Below are 17,595 nucleotides of genomic sequence, written 5' to 3'. Positions count from 1 at the left end.
AGTGTGTATCTGACAAAGGACTTACATCCAGATGTATAAAGAGCTCAATAAGACAAAAAAGCAATTTTTTTAGGTGGCAAAAAATTTGAACAGACATCTCACAAAAGGAGATAGATGAATGGCCAGCAAGTATGACACCACTGGTCATTATGGAAGATACATTAAGATACCACCGTATTAGAATAGCTTAAAAAAAAAAAAAAAAGCCCTGATAAAGTACTGGAAATGATATGGAGCAAAAAGAACTTTCATACAGTGCTTTTGGGAATGCAAATAGTACAGCTACTGTGAGAAACAGTTTGGCAGTTTCTTTAAAAATTAGACATGCACTTTCTTTGTGGCCCAGCAACTCTATTCCTGCATATCTATCAACAAGAAATGAAAACATGTCCCCAAAAAAACCCTGTATGCTGATGTTCACAGAAGCATTATTCATAATAGCCAAAAAAATGAAAAAAACCCATGTGTCCATCAACTGGTGAACAGTTTATCCATGCAATGGAATACTACTCAATGATATGTACAATATGGATAAATCTCAAAAACATTGTGCGAAGTGAAAGACCCCAGACACAAAAGACTGCATACTGTATTGCTCCATTCATACAAAAATCTAGAGAGGGTAGCAGGTAGAGCTCAGTGGTAGAGCACATGCTTTGTGTGCATGAGGTCCTGGGTTCAATCCCCAGTGCCTCCCTTAAGGGAAAAAAAAAGTTTAAAAAAATCTAGGAAAGGCAAAACTGACATGATAGAAAGCAGATTGGTGTTTGCCTGGGGTCGGGGGGAGGAGGAGGTACAAACAGGTACCAGGAAACTTTTGCAGGTCTGTGTACATCTGCTAAAACTCATTGAGTTGTAGACTTAAAATGAGTGAATGCTTAGGCATATAAATTAAATTCCATTAAGTTGTTTTTTGTAAGCCTGTAGCCCAAACACGATACCACTGGACGTGAATGAAAAAAAAAAAACTTTCTGGTTATAAAGGCAAATATTTTGCTGCTAATTGATTCTGCCAAATGGGAAAAATATTTGGCTGTTCTCCAAATACAGGTTCCTTTTAATGTAATGGATCCCTCTATTAAAATTCCTTTAAGGTTAGATAAATAAATATGTCTGTACAGGCCTATTGGTTTAAAGTGGAGCCCAACTTTTGCTGTATTAGCTTTGGAAATTGTGGCTTGTGAAATATAAGTACATGTGGAATTTCTTGGAAAAAAAGTTCATGTATGACAAGTGAGACAAAAAAACAAGTCTGGCATATGGGTATCATGAGGACCTAATAACAGGGGCATTTGACCAGGTCAGGGAAGTTTGAGAGCCTCTCTGAGGAAGTGGTCCTTGGGCTCTGCAAACAAAAGAAGAGCAAAGAGCAGTTGGCTCGGCATCCAAGTCTACAGAGATTAACCTCCTGCAGCTGCTGACTGACCGTGCACTCGATGCTTTGGACAAAGAAGTTAAGGCGATAACCGGATGAAGCTTTCTGGGCTTCAGACAGAGGAAATTAAGGATGACAGGATGCTCTGGACAGTTTTGGACAGACAGGCTGTTAGATAGTTAATAAGCATTTCAGGAAGAATTTTAATGAATCCTCTTCTTGCGTCTTCCTGTACATAGAAAAGCACTATGCAGGGGTGGGGGGAGTCGTGTAAAAGATAAAGAAAAGCGCTGTAATCACTAACTTGAGAAAACTGTTCTTGTGACTAGCAGGTATCTTTTACCAAAATATATGCTGACAGCTTGTATTCCTTGACCAAAAAAAAAAAAATTACATGTAAACTGGCCTCACCCTCTACCTCTTTGGAGCAGTTTTTCAGAGCTATCTGAGAAGCCATCTCCTGGGCCATAGTTCTCAGTCAGACACTGAATAAAACCTCACATGCAGGGGAGGGGCAATCATTGACTTTCCAGGAGGGAAGAAAGAGCGATCCAGGCAGCAGGAAGCACATGCAGAGGCCCTGCCACAGAAGCAAGCATGATGAACTGAAGGAATGAAAGATGAGCGGTGTGGGAGCAGTGATGGGGAGGCTGGCTGGGGAACAGGCAGGGGCCAGGCTGGGCAGGGCCTCTCAACCATGTTTAAGTTTCTTCATTTTAAATCAGAATTGGATTTGAGAAAATCACTCCGGCTGGATGGGGAAGGGGCCAGGGGGCAACAAAGTGAACTGTCAGTGGCTGTGGAACTAGGCTACAGGCTGTGACATTTATACCAAGATGGGGCAGAGGAAGGGAGGTAAACTTCTTTGGAGCAGTTAAGTTGATTTGGTGATGAAGAAGATTGGGGGATGGGGGAAGGTAATAGCTCAGTGGTAGAGCGCATGCTTAGCCTGCACCAGGTCCTGGGTTCAATCCCTAGTACTTCTATTAAAAAAAAAAAAAAGAGTGAAACTTAGGTTTTGGGCTTTGGGACTCATGCAATGAGATGGATGGCAGTGGGATTCTTTGAGACAAAGAATTTATTCATTCAACAAACATTTGTTAGGTAACAACTATCTGCCAGACACAGCTGGAGATCTTTGAGAAGAACAAGATGTAGTATTTGTTCTCAAGGAATATACAGTCTAGTAGGGAAGAAAGATGTAGACCAAGGAAAACATAGCTCAGGAGTGTGCTGAGTTAGACCCCTGTTCCAGGCTAAGGTGGGACACGCAAGAGAGAATGTGGCCAGTCCTGTGGGGGGCTTTACGCAGGGACTGGCAAGGGTAGGGACATGGGAGGCTTTAAAGGCATGAAGCTATAGAAAAAAGGAAAACATCTTGCCACTTAGCAGTGTGGCAACACTTGGGAGCTTATTAGAACTGCAGCATCTCCTGCCCCAGAACTGCTGATCCCCTGGGAGTTATTGCAAGCTCCCAGCTGATTTGTGTGCACGTTAAAGTGTGAGAAGCCCATGTCTCATTAAGAATTCTGAGTCCTCCACAGGCCCATCTGGTTTTATATCTGGCTCTGTATTCAGTGGCTGCGTGGTCTGGGACAGGTTGATTCATCTCTCTAAGCTTCTGTTTCTCTCCTGTAAAATGGGTAATAACACCACCTCCTCCCGGGCTTGCTCTGAGGACAAATGAGGTGATGAAAAGTGCCAAGCACAGTATGTGACACCAGGTCAGGGGTCATTCAAGTTTTGAAGGTTTCTTTCAGGAGAGTTTCAGAAAGATTTCTTGACAAGTGGTCAGTCTCTTTAACCAGAAGGACGAATAATCTCACTCGTCATAGAAGTAATACAAATTCTTTTACAATGAATAGTGTTTCCCATATCCTCCCCAGATTAAATGCTGGGGAAGATAAGAAGAAAATGGAACCTTCTAGCACTTACTAACGGATTTAGAAAGAGGTCTGACCATCTGTACTCAAGAGAAAAGTGGACAGACGCATAGACAATCCACAATTCCATACCTGGATATAAACCTGAGAAAATGCCCACTCAAGATCACTACAATATTGCTTGCAGTAGCAACGTCCTTGGTTACAAGTGACAGAAATTCTCCAATAGCAGTGATTTAAACAAGACAGGAAGTTCCCCTTCCCTCGAATGCCCAGATGTCAGCAGTGCAGGGCTGGTAAGATGCTGTGTGGAAGCTGAGAACCCCAGGCTCCTTCTCTCCTTGTCCTGCCCTGCGTATCTTCCTTCCCCAAGATCACCTTGTGTCAGTAAGGATGCTCCACTTCTAGTCACAGGCAGGAAGACAGTGAAAGAGAGGGACACACACTGCCTGTTTATGGACACGTCCTGGAAGTCACACCCCCTTCCCCTGAATCTGCATTTGGTCACACCTGGCTACAACAGGCTGGCAAGCACTGTCTTCATTCTGAAGTCTCTGTGCTTTGCTAAAAACCAGGGGTTCGTTACCCTGGAAAGGGAAGAATGAATGTGAGTGGGACAACTAATGGTCTCAGCCACAGGGGCCATGGGGGGGTGCTCCCGTGAGGGACACAAAGACAGAAATCCTCAAGTATACACAAGTTAAATGTATTCCCATTTATTCTGCTGAGATTGAATATATAATTTTAATGTGTTCAGACTTAGTAATGAACATAAAATATCTGAAAAAAATTAGTTATACCATATCATGGATTATTTAAATGTTAAAAAGATTCTTTCTCTCTATATTTCCCATCTTATAAGTTCAAAGGAATACCACATTCCAACACAAAAATTTTTTTTAAGAAAGTGATAAGCTTTTGCCAAAATTATACCACATGTCAGTGGAAAATTCATGGCTTTATTAGTAAACAGTGCTGAGAAAATTGGCTCATTATATGGTGAAAATAAAACTTGGATCCCAGAGGCAAAGGTGAATTTCAAAGAGTTGAAAATTCATATTAACACTGAGTAGCCAGTCCAGCCTGGCATCAGCCAAGGAGAACAAATATTTGACCACACAGAGCAGATGCCAGCCAGCACACATACCAGCATGGACTAGCTAGACTTCAGCCTAATATTTAGTGGCCTAAATGTGAAAGAAAAGCTAATAAACTAACAGAAGAAAATGTCAAATATCTTAACGACTTTTAAATGAGAAATCAAAAAGCAATACACCAGAAATTAACACAACATCGTAAACAGACTGTAATTTTTTTTTAAAAAGCAGCAAATGATACAACAAAATAGTTAATTCCTCTACATTAAAAGTTAATTCATCTACACTATTCAGTGAAGGACACCCCTGGATATGCAAACATAGGTGCCATTTTGAGAGTTATTTGCAACTGCCCAGGAATAGATGAGCAGTCTTGAGACTAAACAACAACAAAAAAGACAGGAGGCCCCCATGAGAAAGTGAGCAAAGATAAATAAACAATTCACAGAAAGGGAAACCAAAAAGGCTGACAGGTCTATGAAGAGATTTCCCAAATTACTGGTGATCAGATGAATGTATATTAAAACACAGCACCACTGTGCACCCATCCAACTGGCAAAAATTAGAAAGCCGGGCAGTAACCAGTGCTGGGGAGGATGAGGAGACATGGGAAGCTTCAAGTGGGAGGGTCAGTGACCATTCTTAAAAAAAATAGAGAAATTAACCTGTCTGACCCATAATCCCATCCTGGATACCTCTGCCGGAGAACTTTCCACAAAGCACAGAAGGGGACGCATTCAGGGATGTTCATCGTGGCCTCGTATATGTGCTATGGAGTCAGAGGCACCCAAGTGTCCACCACTTAGCAAATATGGGAGTAAAAGGCAGTTGACACCCACCGTGGAATCCCTCAAAGCAGGTCAAAGAAATGATGCAGATGGAGCATAAGCAATGGATGTTGTGGGGGAGGGGCACAGCTCAGTCGTAGAGCACATGCTTGGTATGCACAAGGTCCTGGGTTCAATCCCCAGGACCTCCATTCAAACAAACAAACAAACAAACAAACAAAAACAACCCCACACAGGTTGAGTGAAAAAAGGAACAGCAGAATATCTACAGCATAATATTACATACGGAAAAAGTATATTCACACATACAACATGGCATTTTTCAAGGATACATTCACATTCAAAGACACGTAATCAATACATTAGTATGGGTGTTTACAGGAGAGGACAGTGTGAAGGAAGGGGACAAGTCACAAAACTAGAGAAGCCTTGCGTGGACTATAATCCTGAGATCCAAAACCAAAAGGCTCAAGGTGCTCAGCTATGCCTTAAATAATGTGTGTGCATCAGGAAGGTGGCTCTAAAGGGTCGTGGGGTGGAGGACACCCCAGGCTGAGTATCTACCATATTCTTTAAAAGACTAACCCGTGATCTGCTATGCTTAAGCTAATACGTGCGTGAGCTTGATCATTTAGTTTCCTGCAAGCCAAGGAGCCCTGTCTGTGCCTTCTGCAAACTTCACCCCCACCCACAAGTGACACTGAGGCCACTGCTGGTCCTAGATGTGGCATAAATTCCAGGCCTGGAATCCCACACCCAACCCTTATTTCAACTACTCCTTAAATACGAGCAGTTTCATAACAGAGATTTCAGTGAAAAAAAGGGTGAGGGATACCTTCTCCGTATCCCAGGGGGCTGCAAAACTCAGTACCCGATGTGCATGGAGCCACGGTCCACCCAGGGTGGCAAGGACAACCACACAACTAATCAGGTAGCTAACGGCTTGAAACGGGTCGACGGGAGAGGGGGTCAAAGATCACTCCTTGATTTTGCTTCAGCTTGAAGATAAGGTCTACCTCAGCTTCAGATGGCCCTTATGGGGCCAAAAGGGGGCAGCCGGTCGCCCCAAGTCCAGGCTAGGCCTCCAAACTGGGAGTGGGGTTTCAGCCCCAGACCTCAATGAGGTCCCCGGATTCCATGCCCAGATCAGCTGGCAGCTCCTTGCCTGAAAGCTTTGTCCCATCAAAGAAGAAAGAGAGCTTGTGGCCCGAGAGTCCCATGGCCTCCTCGTAGCGGGACATGAGGTTCTTGAGAGGAGAATCCTGGAGGGAGAGGGAAAAAATGGATATAAGAATTTGAAAAGAGGGGCTGAGGAGAACTTGTAGGGATGGACGGAGGACTTGGGACAGGGAGGACAAAGGATCACAGAGGGAAGGCGAGTGATCAAAGAAGCCAGCACAGCCGGTTCCTCACTAGGTTCCTCACTAGGGAGCTGGGCCACAGAGCCCAGGGCTGGGATGTCGGCTCTGGATGGGCAGGTTCTCCAAGGCCAGTCTCTCCCACCAGTGGAGGCATGTATGACCATGAGGAAGCCAGCCTGGGCTCTGGGGTGAGTGTGATCAGAGCTGGGGGCCAGGCGTTCCCACTGAACTGGACATGCGACCTTAGACAAGAGCTATGGGTTGACTGTGTCCCCACTGCACCCAAAAGATTACTGGTGATCCTCACCCCTGGTAAACGTGAATGTGACCTTGTTTGGAAGATGTGATCAGGTTAAGATGAGGTCATACGCGATGGGACACACAGTGAGCACTAAGGCAATTGGACTGGTGCCCTCATATGAAGAGAAAACAGACATAAAGGGAGACACCCGGGAGAATGTCATGTGATAAAAGAAGTGGAGATTGGAGTGATGCCATGAGCTAAGGGACCCCAAGGTTGCCAGCCACCACCAGAAGCTGAGAGGGAGCAGGGAAGGATTCTACCCAGAGTCTCAGAGGGAGCATGACCCTGCCGACAACTTGACTTCGGACTTCGAGTCTCCAAAACTGGGAGAGAATACATTTCTATTGTTTGAAGCCACCCAGTCTGTCGTATTTTGTTACAGCAGCCCTGGGAAACTAATACAGCAAGTTACTCCACTTCTGTGGATATTGGAGTCCTTATCTGTTAAATGAGGGTAACTGCAGTGCGTTCCCATGTGAGATTGTTGCGAAATTCACTAACACCCTGAATGTAACCATCCTTAGCACGAGGACTGTCCACTTCTCTTTGAAGTGTGCCTGTTACTTTGATGGGCTTTCCTGGTTACTGTCCAAGGGTGATTTCCACTCTAACCAGGAGAAGGAGTTAGGAGACCAGAGCCGAGGTTCCCAGCAGAAGAGGGAGGGAAGCTGAACCCTGGGCTTTTCCCACCATCTAGGATGGGCGGGAACCCAAGACCACAGAAAGTGGTGACTCCACCCTCCACCAACTGACAAGAGAGACAGCGGAGGGCATGGGCAGGGGTACCGAGAGCCACCTCTCCCACTCACTCGAGGCAGCGAGACTTCCAGCATCTGGTGCTTCTCCTTCCCCTGCACTCGCAGCTGGAGCAGTTGGGACGTCTCCGCAGCCTCTGGAGAACTTGCCAGCACCACACAATCTGCAAGAGGCAGGATGAGGAAGCCAGGCCTGAGTGGGGTTTGGAAGCAGGACCCCCTTCGGGCCTCTCCCCACAGCCCCTCCCTGTGGAAAAGCCTCCTCAAGCCTCCCTGCCTTCGTCTCACCAATGATGTCAGCCACTCCAAGCTTTAGGGTCCTGGGGGTGGCGGTAGGGGACAGCTCTGTTTCTCCGAAGAGCAAGAGGATCCTGCTTGGGGACACCCCGAGACGGGCGGCCATGTGGTCCACCACACTCTGTAGGGGCTCCGACTGGGAGGGGGACAAGAAGCAAAGGAAGCCTTCCTGCCTGTGTGCTCCCTGTCAATCCTCGCCCAGTTTCTGTCCTTAACCACTCTCTGAACTCCTCAGCTGTGAGGTCCACCAGATCGACCTGGCAAGGCACAGAATAAAATCATGTCAATGAGGGGTTCAGGCAAGTGACACAAAGAAACGAAGCAGCCATGGGTTAGGAGAAGAAAGGGAACAGTGGGGACTGCAGCAAATCAGAACCGGATATGCCTCATCTAAACAGGCCAGCTGTTCTGAAGCTCCAGCTGATTGGTACCACGTGGGAACACCGGCCAGGTACTGCATCTTCCTGTTTAAGAGAAACTGGAAATCTTGATCTTGGTCTGAAATTGCCCATTGCAAAGGTTGGCCGTGAACGCCTATGTTTTAAAAGCACCCTACAGTGCAACAGATGTGCTGTTGATCAGGCCACAGGCTGCTAGTTTGCAAGCTCTGGCTTAGTTGCTTGCCCAATGCACTAAATGGTCATTTCTGTTATCAATTCTTGGTTTAGAATTGGGGTCATCCCTACAAAAACAGGAGTCTTCACCAGAAGCCAGGGGAGCTTGGAAGGACCGAGTGACATCTGGGGGTCCAATGCAGTAAAAGCAAGCACGAGAGAGAAACACAGGGTCTAAGGGAAGGAAAGAGGGAGGGACACATCCCTGGGGAGGCCCCACCAAGCAAAGCTTCTTAGGATGTTTAAGTGGAGCCTTGAAGAATTGGGGGGGGGGGGCGCGGGGAGGGCGGGGCAGTATAGCTCAAGTGGTAGGGCCCATGCTTAGCAAGCACAGGGTCCTGGGTTCAATCCCCAGTACCTCCTCTAAAAATAAATATGTAAGTAAACCTAATTACCACCCCTCAAAAAAAATTAAAAAAAAAAAAGGGTGGGAAGTTTCCCAGAAAGAGAGGGGAGGAGGAGGAAAAAATCTGGACAAAGGGAACAGTGAGCACAAAGGCGGGGGCGCTGAGAGCGCAGGGCAGCTCCAGACGACATGGTGGGCAAAGGAAGACATGGTCCCTTCTGCCCGGACACCACCGTCTCTCCACACGCAGCTTCTGGGAACCCTTCTCTCAGACCCGTCAGGCACTTACCATTTTGATGGACAATCTGACCAGGTCAGCCCGGCACCGGATTTTGAGCCGCAAGACTCGGGGGTTCTCTGGGAGAGTGGGCCCCTCTACCAGGACCACTTCATCCTCTTGGCTCAGGTGCTCCTGGCCCTGGGGCTGCTTGGGACTCAGAGAGGAACGGAGGTCTTGGAGGCGCTTGTTCACTTCCCTGGGGTGCAGAAAGGACTTGGGGTCAGCCAGGGTGGGCCCACCTCCATATTGCCCCTTTCCACTCCAGTCCAGAGCCCCTTGCCCTTGGCACCTTAACTTCTGGAGTGCCCGAGTATGCTTTCTGCTTTTGGTTCGTGGTGGAGGTGGGGGCAAAGGAGAGGTGTCCTCAACCCTGCAGACAAACAAGGAACAGGATGGAGAACAAGGTGAGACCCCAGCCCCACACCTCTCTTCATGGGCTATAGACCCCTGGGGACCAGAGAGGGACCTGGAGAATCAGAAGGGAGCACCTTCTGGTGACATCCATCTTACTGGAAGATAGGGGAAGGTAAGGACAGGAGAAATCTGAGTCATCATTTTTGTATTTATATGACCCAAATATGAGGGAGGAGGATTCCTAACTTTTAAGAAAAGTGACTTCCCAGGTCAATGTCTGATAACATCCAAAAGACACCAAGCACTTATTATATGCCAACGGTTCACTCTAATCTACTCAAAATTTCTGACATGGGTACCACTATTATCCCCATTTTATAGAAGAGGAAATTGATGTACAGAGAGGATAGTTAAGAGCCAGCTGGCAGGATCTGAACCACAGGGAGGTCTTGAGCTACTCCCTTCACCCCTGCATCATGACCATCTTAGACAAAAAGCTGAAACACTCCCGCTGCAGGGTCCTGAGGGTCTGCTGTCCTCCGCAGGTGGGGACCACTTCTTTTCCCAAGAGCTTCATTCCTCACTGGCGCCTCCAGACTCCTTCTATCCCTTCTCCTTACCCCTTCAGGAGCTAGCCAAGGGTCCTGCCCCCCTCAGCCTACCCCACCAACTCCCTTTCTGCTCCGATGGCCCCAGAGCCCTTGCCTCACTCACGGTAACACCTTTTTCTTCTCTTCTCCATCCTTACTCCTCAGCTTCTTCTTCCAGGGAGACTCTGGACATGGGGAATCCTCAGCACGGGGACTGCTGGAATCTGCTATGTCCGGCTCTGGGGACGGTCAGGGGGCCGGGGGGGAGGAGTGTTAAGGGTTAGCCAAGAGAGGGCAGTGGAAAGCCAAGGAGAGACAAGTCAGGGGCTTCAGAAGGTTCTGAGGAAGGAGGAGACTAAAGGGCCCCCAGACACACATGACCACACAATGATACTAGGGAAGGGCTCCAGGGACATGAGTCAAAAGGGGAATGCCTAACTCGGAGACAAGGATGCCTAAGTCGGAGAAAAGGATGAGCTGGAGTCTGACATAGAGCAGGAGAGTCCGAGCCTTGCACTAAGGCAGGAGACAGTGTACAGACTGTCGGAAGGTGGCCCACCCCAACTGAAGCAGCGCTCTGCTCACTTGTGATCACCTGCACCCCACAAATGAACAACACTGAGCACACAACCTAGAAAGTATATATTTACTTAATATACACACACACCGTACTTACCATACATGTACATATTAGTATATATGGTATAAAACATACATTACAACAAATGTTGTCAAAGGATGATTTTTTAAAAAAATATTTCTCTTATTTTCTTTCCATTCTCAAGTTGATGGGCACAGAGAGAATATGTGAGTCTTGGGGTGGTGGGGGAGGGGATGAGGTAAAGAGGTAAGTACAGGCCTGCTAAGCTCATGTTTCTCAAATTTCATCCATGTGAGCGTCATTATCATATTTTGACGTATCTCTGTATTATTTAACACCTTTCTTTAAATTACTAATTGTTGGGGAGGGTATAGCTCAAGTGGTAGAGCATGTGCTTAGCATGCATGAGGTCCTGGGTTCATTTCCCAGTACCTCATTTCCCAGTACCTCCTCCAAAAATAAATAAGTAAATCTAATTACCTCCCCCAAAATAAAATAAATAAATAAATAACTCATTGTTTTTGTTTGTTTGGGGAGAGTGGTAATTAGGTTTACTTATTTATTTATTTTCAGAGGAGGTACTGGGGATTGAACCCAGGACCTCGTGCATGCTAAGCACGCACTGTACCACTTGAGCTATACCCCCTCCCTTCAAATTACTCAATTTAACTTAAATGCCTAATCAAAGGAAACCAGGTACTATTCTAGAATACAGCTCTTTTCCATTTGCTTGCCACAATAAAAGATCATCATTAACCATAAAAATAAATACTGTGATTACACAACACTGATAATAAATCCTAGATCAGTGGTTCTCAACCAGAGGCAATTTTGCCTCCCTGAGAACATGTGGCAATGTCTGGAGACAATTTCGGTTGTCACAATGAGAGGGGGAGGGGGTTGGGGTGTGATCCTGGCATCCGGTGGGTAGAGGTCAGTATGCTGCTAAACATCCCACAATGCACAGGACAGCCCCACACAAAGAATTATCCAGTCCAAACGTCAGTAGCACTGAGGCTGAGGAACCCTGTCCTAGTAGCTGCCAGAGGCCTGAGATTCTGCATTTCTGATAAGCTCCTGGGGATGCTCAACACTCCTGGGCCCACATTTTAAGTAGCAAGGACAAAGGTATCCTTGTAATTCTATGTTCCAGGTACTGTACTAAACCATATATGTAGCCCACGAGGGGGCTTTCTATATATTCTACTTGTCATCAAAACCCTCTGACCTAGGTCCATAACTTAGCCCCATTTTGCTGATGAGGAAATTGAAACATTGAGAGATTAATTCACCCAAGGTCACACAGCTACTAAGGGGTGGAACTGGGACTCCAAACCCAGGCCAGCTAGTTCCTGAATCAGCTCTTAATCGTCCTGCCATACTCCCTCATGGTACAGAAGTCTTAGTCCAAGGTCTGCATTTTCCCACTGGATCACTTCTTTGTTAGACTTGATTCCTATTCACTGCCCTTGAATGGTTTGCAAAAGTCACATCACTCGGGGAGGACAAAGGCTGGGCAGCCCTGATAAGATTCAAAGAACATCCTGTTGGCTCCAGAGTGTTCCCGAGAAACTTGCTGCAGATATAACAAGATATTACAGGTTCTCAACACCTCCTCCTCCCCAGCCTCCAGGATTACAGAATCAGAATCTCTGAGGATAGAACCTGGAAATCAGTGTATTAGCACCTTCTTATGTCTATTAGAGTTGGGGGAAGATTTTTTTTTTTTGACAGTACTTTCTGTGCCTTCTGGTTAACAATCCAGCTCCTTTCAGGAGGCTAGGATGCAGGAGTCACCTCTCCCGTTTCCTTCCCCTAGCCTCAGGGAACAACTAACTACAGGGATGTAAAACTCCAGAAAGTCTCAGAGAGCCCAGCGCTGGACACCTCTCCCTGGAAGCCCTCCCTTACCTTCCTCAGTCCCTGGGGGACAGAATTTCAAGAGGGACATGTGATCTGGGATGAGGTGGAGGCTGCTTTTCACCTGCAAAGAAAAAGTAGATCAGTCCCAAAGCCTCCCTCCACTTAAAGGGAAAACTGGGGTCGATTCTTCCATCCCATTCAGGTCTCCTCTAGCTCCCACGTTCTCCCTAAGGATGTAGACCTCACAGCCCTCTCACAGGGACTCAGAAGCTCAGCTTACCCAGGATCCAGAATTGGATACCCTGACTCCTACACCCCTTTCCCTGATGCACTATAAGGATACAAGCGTAGTTTCCCATTTTTAGGAGGGTGCTAGTCATCTAGCTATTTTAGAATCCTTGGAAATCCCAGCCCCTCTAACATACCCTACCACGTGAGGACTCCAGCCTCCTGGAGCCCCCAGTCCTCCCTGAACTTCCAGGGACCCCAGCCCCCATTCTCCTGGATCCTTAGTAATGGGCCTCAACCTTTCAAACCCAACGTGCCCCAAATCCCAGCCCCAGGTCCTCTCAGCTCCTCTGTAAAACATCAGGGATCCCAGTCCCTTGGCCTCTCTAAACTCTTGACACTCCAGCTCCCGGGAATCCCAAACTCCCAACACAATCCAAACCCCTTCACCTCCCCAATTTGCAGAAACCCCATGAACCCAGACACCTCTCTGGCTCCAAGGCCCTACCTCTGCTTCCTTTTCGTCCCCCAAGACCAACCCCAGAAAACCCAATCCTCAGCACTCCCAAGCCTAGCCCTCCCGGGTGTCCGGCTGCACCTTCTCGGAGTACACTGGAACCGCCGGTGCCTCGCCTGGATCCAGTAGCAGCCTCCGCCGCCGCCTGACCAGGACCGGAGGGGCTCCAGCCGGCCGTGCGTCCTCCCCTTCGCTGTCACTGTCGCTGTCGTCCCGGGGTGCGGCCGGCAAAGGGGGTTCCGGGAGCGGGACCTCGACCGGGTCCGCAGAGCCGCACGCCGTTGCGACCTCCAAGACATCCTCATCGCTGTCGCTGACCAAGTCCACCAGCACTGAGTCCAGGGTGCGTCGGGCTGGAGATCCCTGGGAGCGAGGACGCCGACCCCGGCCGCCCCGGGACCCCCGAGCCCCTCGGCCGACACCACCGCCTCTGGGCCGCCGGCCCCGCTGCCTCACCGGCTCCGCCATGGCACACACCGGGACGCGACAGTCGCCCGCCTCTGGTCGAGTCGCCCGGCCCCCTCCAGCGATTTCCGCCCTTCATTGGGCTAACCGCCTGCTAGTCTGCACCTCACCCCGCCCATACCCTTTGGGTCCGCCTCCCGCCTTTTCACTGGTCACTGCACCCGCCCATCATGCATTCACCACTGAAACCAAGGCGCCAAACATTCCAATCAGCCTAAACGCAATCGGCGTAGGTTTCGATTCGGCCCGGCTCACCCATTGGCTGAGCTGCCTCTCTTGCCTTCTCCCAGCCCCGCCCATCAAAGAGATTCTTTTTCCTGGTTGGTGGAGGAGCAGAGCATCCTGGGAATTACCGGCGGCTAGTCCTCAGGCCACAGAGAGGAGCGAGGCGGGCTGGAAATTGCTTCCAGAAACAGCGGGCGACACGGGTATCCTCTTCTTTCTATCCTCCAACCACAAGTGGGCGGAATAATCCCGTTCAACACCGATTCCTCGCAGACACCCCTCCTCACTTGCAGAATCCACACAGTACACAACCTGGACCAAGACTTCAACACCACGCAACTCCCCGAATTACCTCCAACAGCATACACACCCTCCCTCACACCAGACAGACAGCTTCAAGCGCAAAGTCAACGCAACGTACACCCTTGCGACACCCTCCCACAATATAAGCCTAAGCACCACTCGCCTCACAAACAACACTTGGAAGGGCAAATACATGTGAAAAACTGGAAACTTAATTCTCCCTGTTGAAAATAAGGTACGTGACTTCTCCTCTTCCTCCCTTGTCTTTCAGAATTTCTTTCGAAATGTTTGTTAAGTCTTGATAATGGCTGAATAAGCCTCTTGCCCGTAAGTCGGGAACTCCAGGACCTGGGATCAGTCTTCTTTGAAATGCAAGCGTCAAGAAATAGCTTTCAGCCTCCCGATCTCCCAGCTCCAGCGGGAGAATGAGCCTAACTTCCTGGGGACCTTGCTGCAATATACAAAACCACCTCTCATCAAAAACAGATGAAAAGTTTTTCTCCCTCGGATAAAAGCCGATCAATCACCACGATAAAGTTAGGATGAACTATGTGTGACAAAAGGTGCTGTCAAGCCCTCTTACTTGAGGCCTAGTTATTGTTTCTCTTGAAAACGAGGTATGGGTTTTGTTCTTATTGTAATATTGCTCAAAGTGTAATATTAGACCATTTATTTAAGATTTTTCTTATTTCCTAAGGTAAGCTTATATCGCTACAAACTTCCCTCTTAGAACCGCTTTTGCTGTGTCCCATAGGTTTGGGATGATGGTGTTTTTGTTTTCATTTATCTCTAGGTATCTTGATTTCCTCTTTGATTTTTCTCAGTGATCCATTGGTCGTTTAGTAGCATGTTGTGTAGCTTCCACGTGTTTGTGTTTTTCTGCAGTTTTTTTCCTTGTCGTTGATTTCTAGTCTCATAGCATTGTGGTCGGAAGAGAGAAAGGTGGGTCTTTGAAAATTTATCCTGAAAACAGGATAATGGGTTGTACCTGCTTGGCTATATATAAGAGGGTAAGATTTCATTCTGCCTTTGCAATCAGTCTTAGCGGATTGCCTGTGATATGCATTGCATTCTGGTTTAATGCCTATTCAATAATAAAACTGTTTTCTGTCCCTACTATCTCTGTGGAGAGGTTTTCTGGGTTGGAAGAAGACTTTGTTTTTTCATTATATTTCCCCAACACACCCACCAATGAATGACATCACATTCCTCAGAGGCTACCATATCCTCCGCACAACTACAACTCCTGTTTAACGTGCACCCCAACACAACACAGACACCCCCATATTGCCTTCAACTGCATGACCCTGTTGACCTTAAGAATAAAAGTCAGCTATTTTACCAGCAAGAATGGGTTTATTCAGGTATAGCAGAGGAATTGCAATTCAGGACAAGTAAGCTATAGCAAAAAGCCATTGACCAGTCAAACAAAGAAGAGAAAAGGGAGGATGTTGGGAAGGGTTGTTTTGAATGAAAGTCCATTGGGAAAAAGTGAGAGTTCAGGATAATGATGGTTTCTCGTAGCCTGAGTTACTGGGGTAGTGGACTTCTTCTAGGAGATGCAACGTATATCTTTTCCTGTTGGGACCTGTAACTGATGATTCTCTCCTGTCCATGATTCTTCTGTTGGGGTCTTTACTGACAATTCTTCCTATAATTGATGACGAGTGGTACTGTGTGAAAGCTCCCCCTGCTTCTAGCCTTCCGACTCTATTTTGATGAGGTTTCCCTTTATTCATTTTCACACCCCTGCCACTTCACACCGTAAATGCCACACCACACTTCACACGTAATACCCACACAGCATACACCCAGTACCACCTGTCTCTCACACATATAACGTTCACATAACTTGTACTTTGCACACCCATCCAATATAGCATCTTGACGACCACCCACATCTCATCCCATCCCTCTCCTCTACCAAATTAATATCCCCCACACGTGGACCCCAACTCAGCCCAGATCCCAAGTCCTCCACGTAGACTCAGCCAAAGGCCAAGATTGAAGGCACACACCCCCAGCAGGTGGGGCTGTTTCCCAAGAACAGAGGGGACTCCAAGGACCTCCCAGCCCCAGGACACCTTCAGCCACTCTTTGTTGCCAGGCTGGAGATGCAGAGTTTGCACCAAAGTCCTTTCTGCAGCCTTGGGCCCCACTTGGGAGATTACTGCAAACCAGGAGTGACCCTGAGGGTCTGAAACTTCCCTCAAGCCTCCTTCTCCCTAAATCTCACTCCAGAGCTATGCCAAAAGTCTAGCCCCTGCCAAAAAAAAAAAAAAAAAAAAAGTTCATGGAGTGGGAAGTTGAGAAGCTTTAGAATGTGGCTTTCTTCTGAGCAGGTCCTTGCACTGGAAAAAGTCCCAGTCCAAACGGTCTGGGTGCCCTCTGGCTCCTGGCACACAGTAGGCCCTTAATCAGTGCCAAATAGTAATAATAGCTAATGTCCGAGTGCCCCCTATGCCACTGTCTTGTGCTTTCCATCTCATGTAAGGCTCATTAAGGTAGCTTATCCTTATTTTATAGACCAGGAAACTGCAGCACAGAGAGCTTGAGTCTCTCAGCCAGGAACAAGTGGAGCTGGGATTCAAATCCAGATAGTGTGCGTCCAGAGCACCACGCTGGAGTTAGCACACATCGGTCCCTCATCTTCCCATGAGACTTCCCTCGGTGGTGGATGCTCATAGGAGTCGCTCCATTCCCTGATCCCTGAATCTCAGGAATTGCCACAATCCTTCATTCACTCCTCTTTCCCCCACTCATTTCCTGAGTTCCTGATCTTTGCCATCCCCTGGCTGGGTACCAAGGGCACAGAAAAGACCCAGACATGAATTTACCCTCAAGAAGGCAGGATGGTGCAGTGGGTACAGCTCAGTGGTAGGGTGCATGCTTAGCATGCATGAGGTCCTAGGTTCAATCCGCAGTACCTCCATTAAAAATAAAAAACAAACCTAATTATGTCCCGCCAAAGAAGAAAAAAAAAAAGGATGTTTTTTCACCAGAAGTCATGTGTTCCAGTGCTTCAGGCAGGAAACCATGAATGCAGCAGGCTGGGGAAAGGCAATAGAGAATGGTGGGGACTATGGCGATAGGGAAAGCTTATGTTAGCCGAGGGGTAAGGTGTGGGTGTAAATTCTAAGCTGGATTTAGGATGTTTATGTATTTATTTTATTTTATTTTTGCCCATGTGCCCAAGATGGAAGCCCAAGGAAATGCTGAAGGTTCATTTCCCACTTCCTACACTCCAAACATACCCTATGCAAATATAACAAGAAACACTGCTTTCTTTTCTTTTTCTTAATGGGAAATCAAAGCCACAACAGCGAGGCGGCAGCCCATGGGAATGCTG

The 17,595-nt window shown here is 47.6% G+C and overlaps 1 protein-coding gene and 1 non-coding gene across 2 annotated transcripts; one reads left to right on the top strand and one right to left on the bottom strand.

Moving 5' to 3' along the window:
* Window positions 1–625: 625 nt before the first annotated feature.
* Window positions 626–697, top strand: TRNAT-UGU. Its single transcript has one exon. It is a non-coding gene; the product is annotated as a tRNA-Thr (tRNA).
* A 1,741-nt stretch (window positions 698–2,438) lies between these two features.
* On the bottom strand, window positions 2,439–13,837 carry NFATC2IP (nuclear factor of activated T cells 2 interacting protein). The gene is made up of 8 exons (XM_032460572.1): window positions 13,335–13,837; window positions 12,557–12,629; window positions 10,169–10,283; window positions 9,390–9,470; window positions 9,110–9,296; window positions 7,852–7,996; window positions 7,618–7,727; window positions 2,439–6,405 (listed from the first exon to the last, which is right to left on the bottom strand). The coding sequence occupies exons 1-8, from the start codon at window positions 13,719–13,721 to the stop codon at window positions 6,247–6,249; spliced, it is 1,257 nt and encodes a 418-aa protein (XP_032316463.1). The 5' UTR covers window positions 13,722–13,837; the 3' UTR covers window positions 2,439–6,246.
* Window positions 13,838–17,595: the final 3,758 nt, after the last annotated feature.

This window comes from Camelus ferus, chromosome 18, assembly GCF_009834535.1.
Source record: "Camelus ferus isolate YT-003-E chromosome 18, BCGSAC_Cfer_1.0, whole genome shotgun sequence".
Lineage (NCBI taxonomy): Eukaryota > Metazoa > Chordata > Mammalia > Artiodactyla > Camelidae > Camelus > Camelus ferus.
Note: the sequence above shows the minus strand (reverse complement) of the source record. Positions and strands in the feature narration are given on the sequence as shown.

Coding starts and splice junctions, on each gene's coding strand:
- NFATC2IP (XM_032460572.1), bottom strand. CDS start 13,721: ATGGCGGAGCCGGTGAGGCAGCGGGGCCGGCGGCCCAGAGGCGGTGGT. Junction 9,471..10,168: donor GAGAAGAAAAAGGTGTTACC/GTGAGTGAGGCA, acceptor GTTTGTCTGCAG/GGTTGAGGACACCTCTCCTT. Junction 9,297..9,389: donor CGGGCACTCCAGAAGTTAAG/GTGCCAAGGGCA, acceptor TCTGCACCCCAG/GGAAGTGAACAAGCGCCTCC.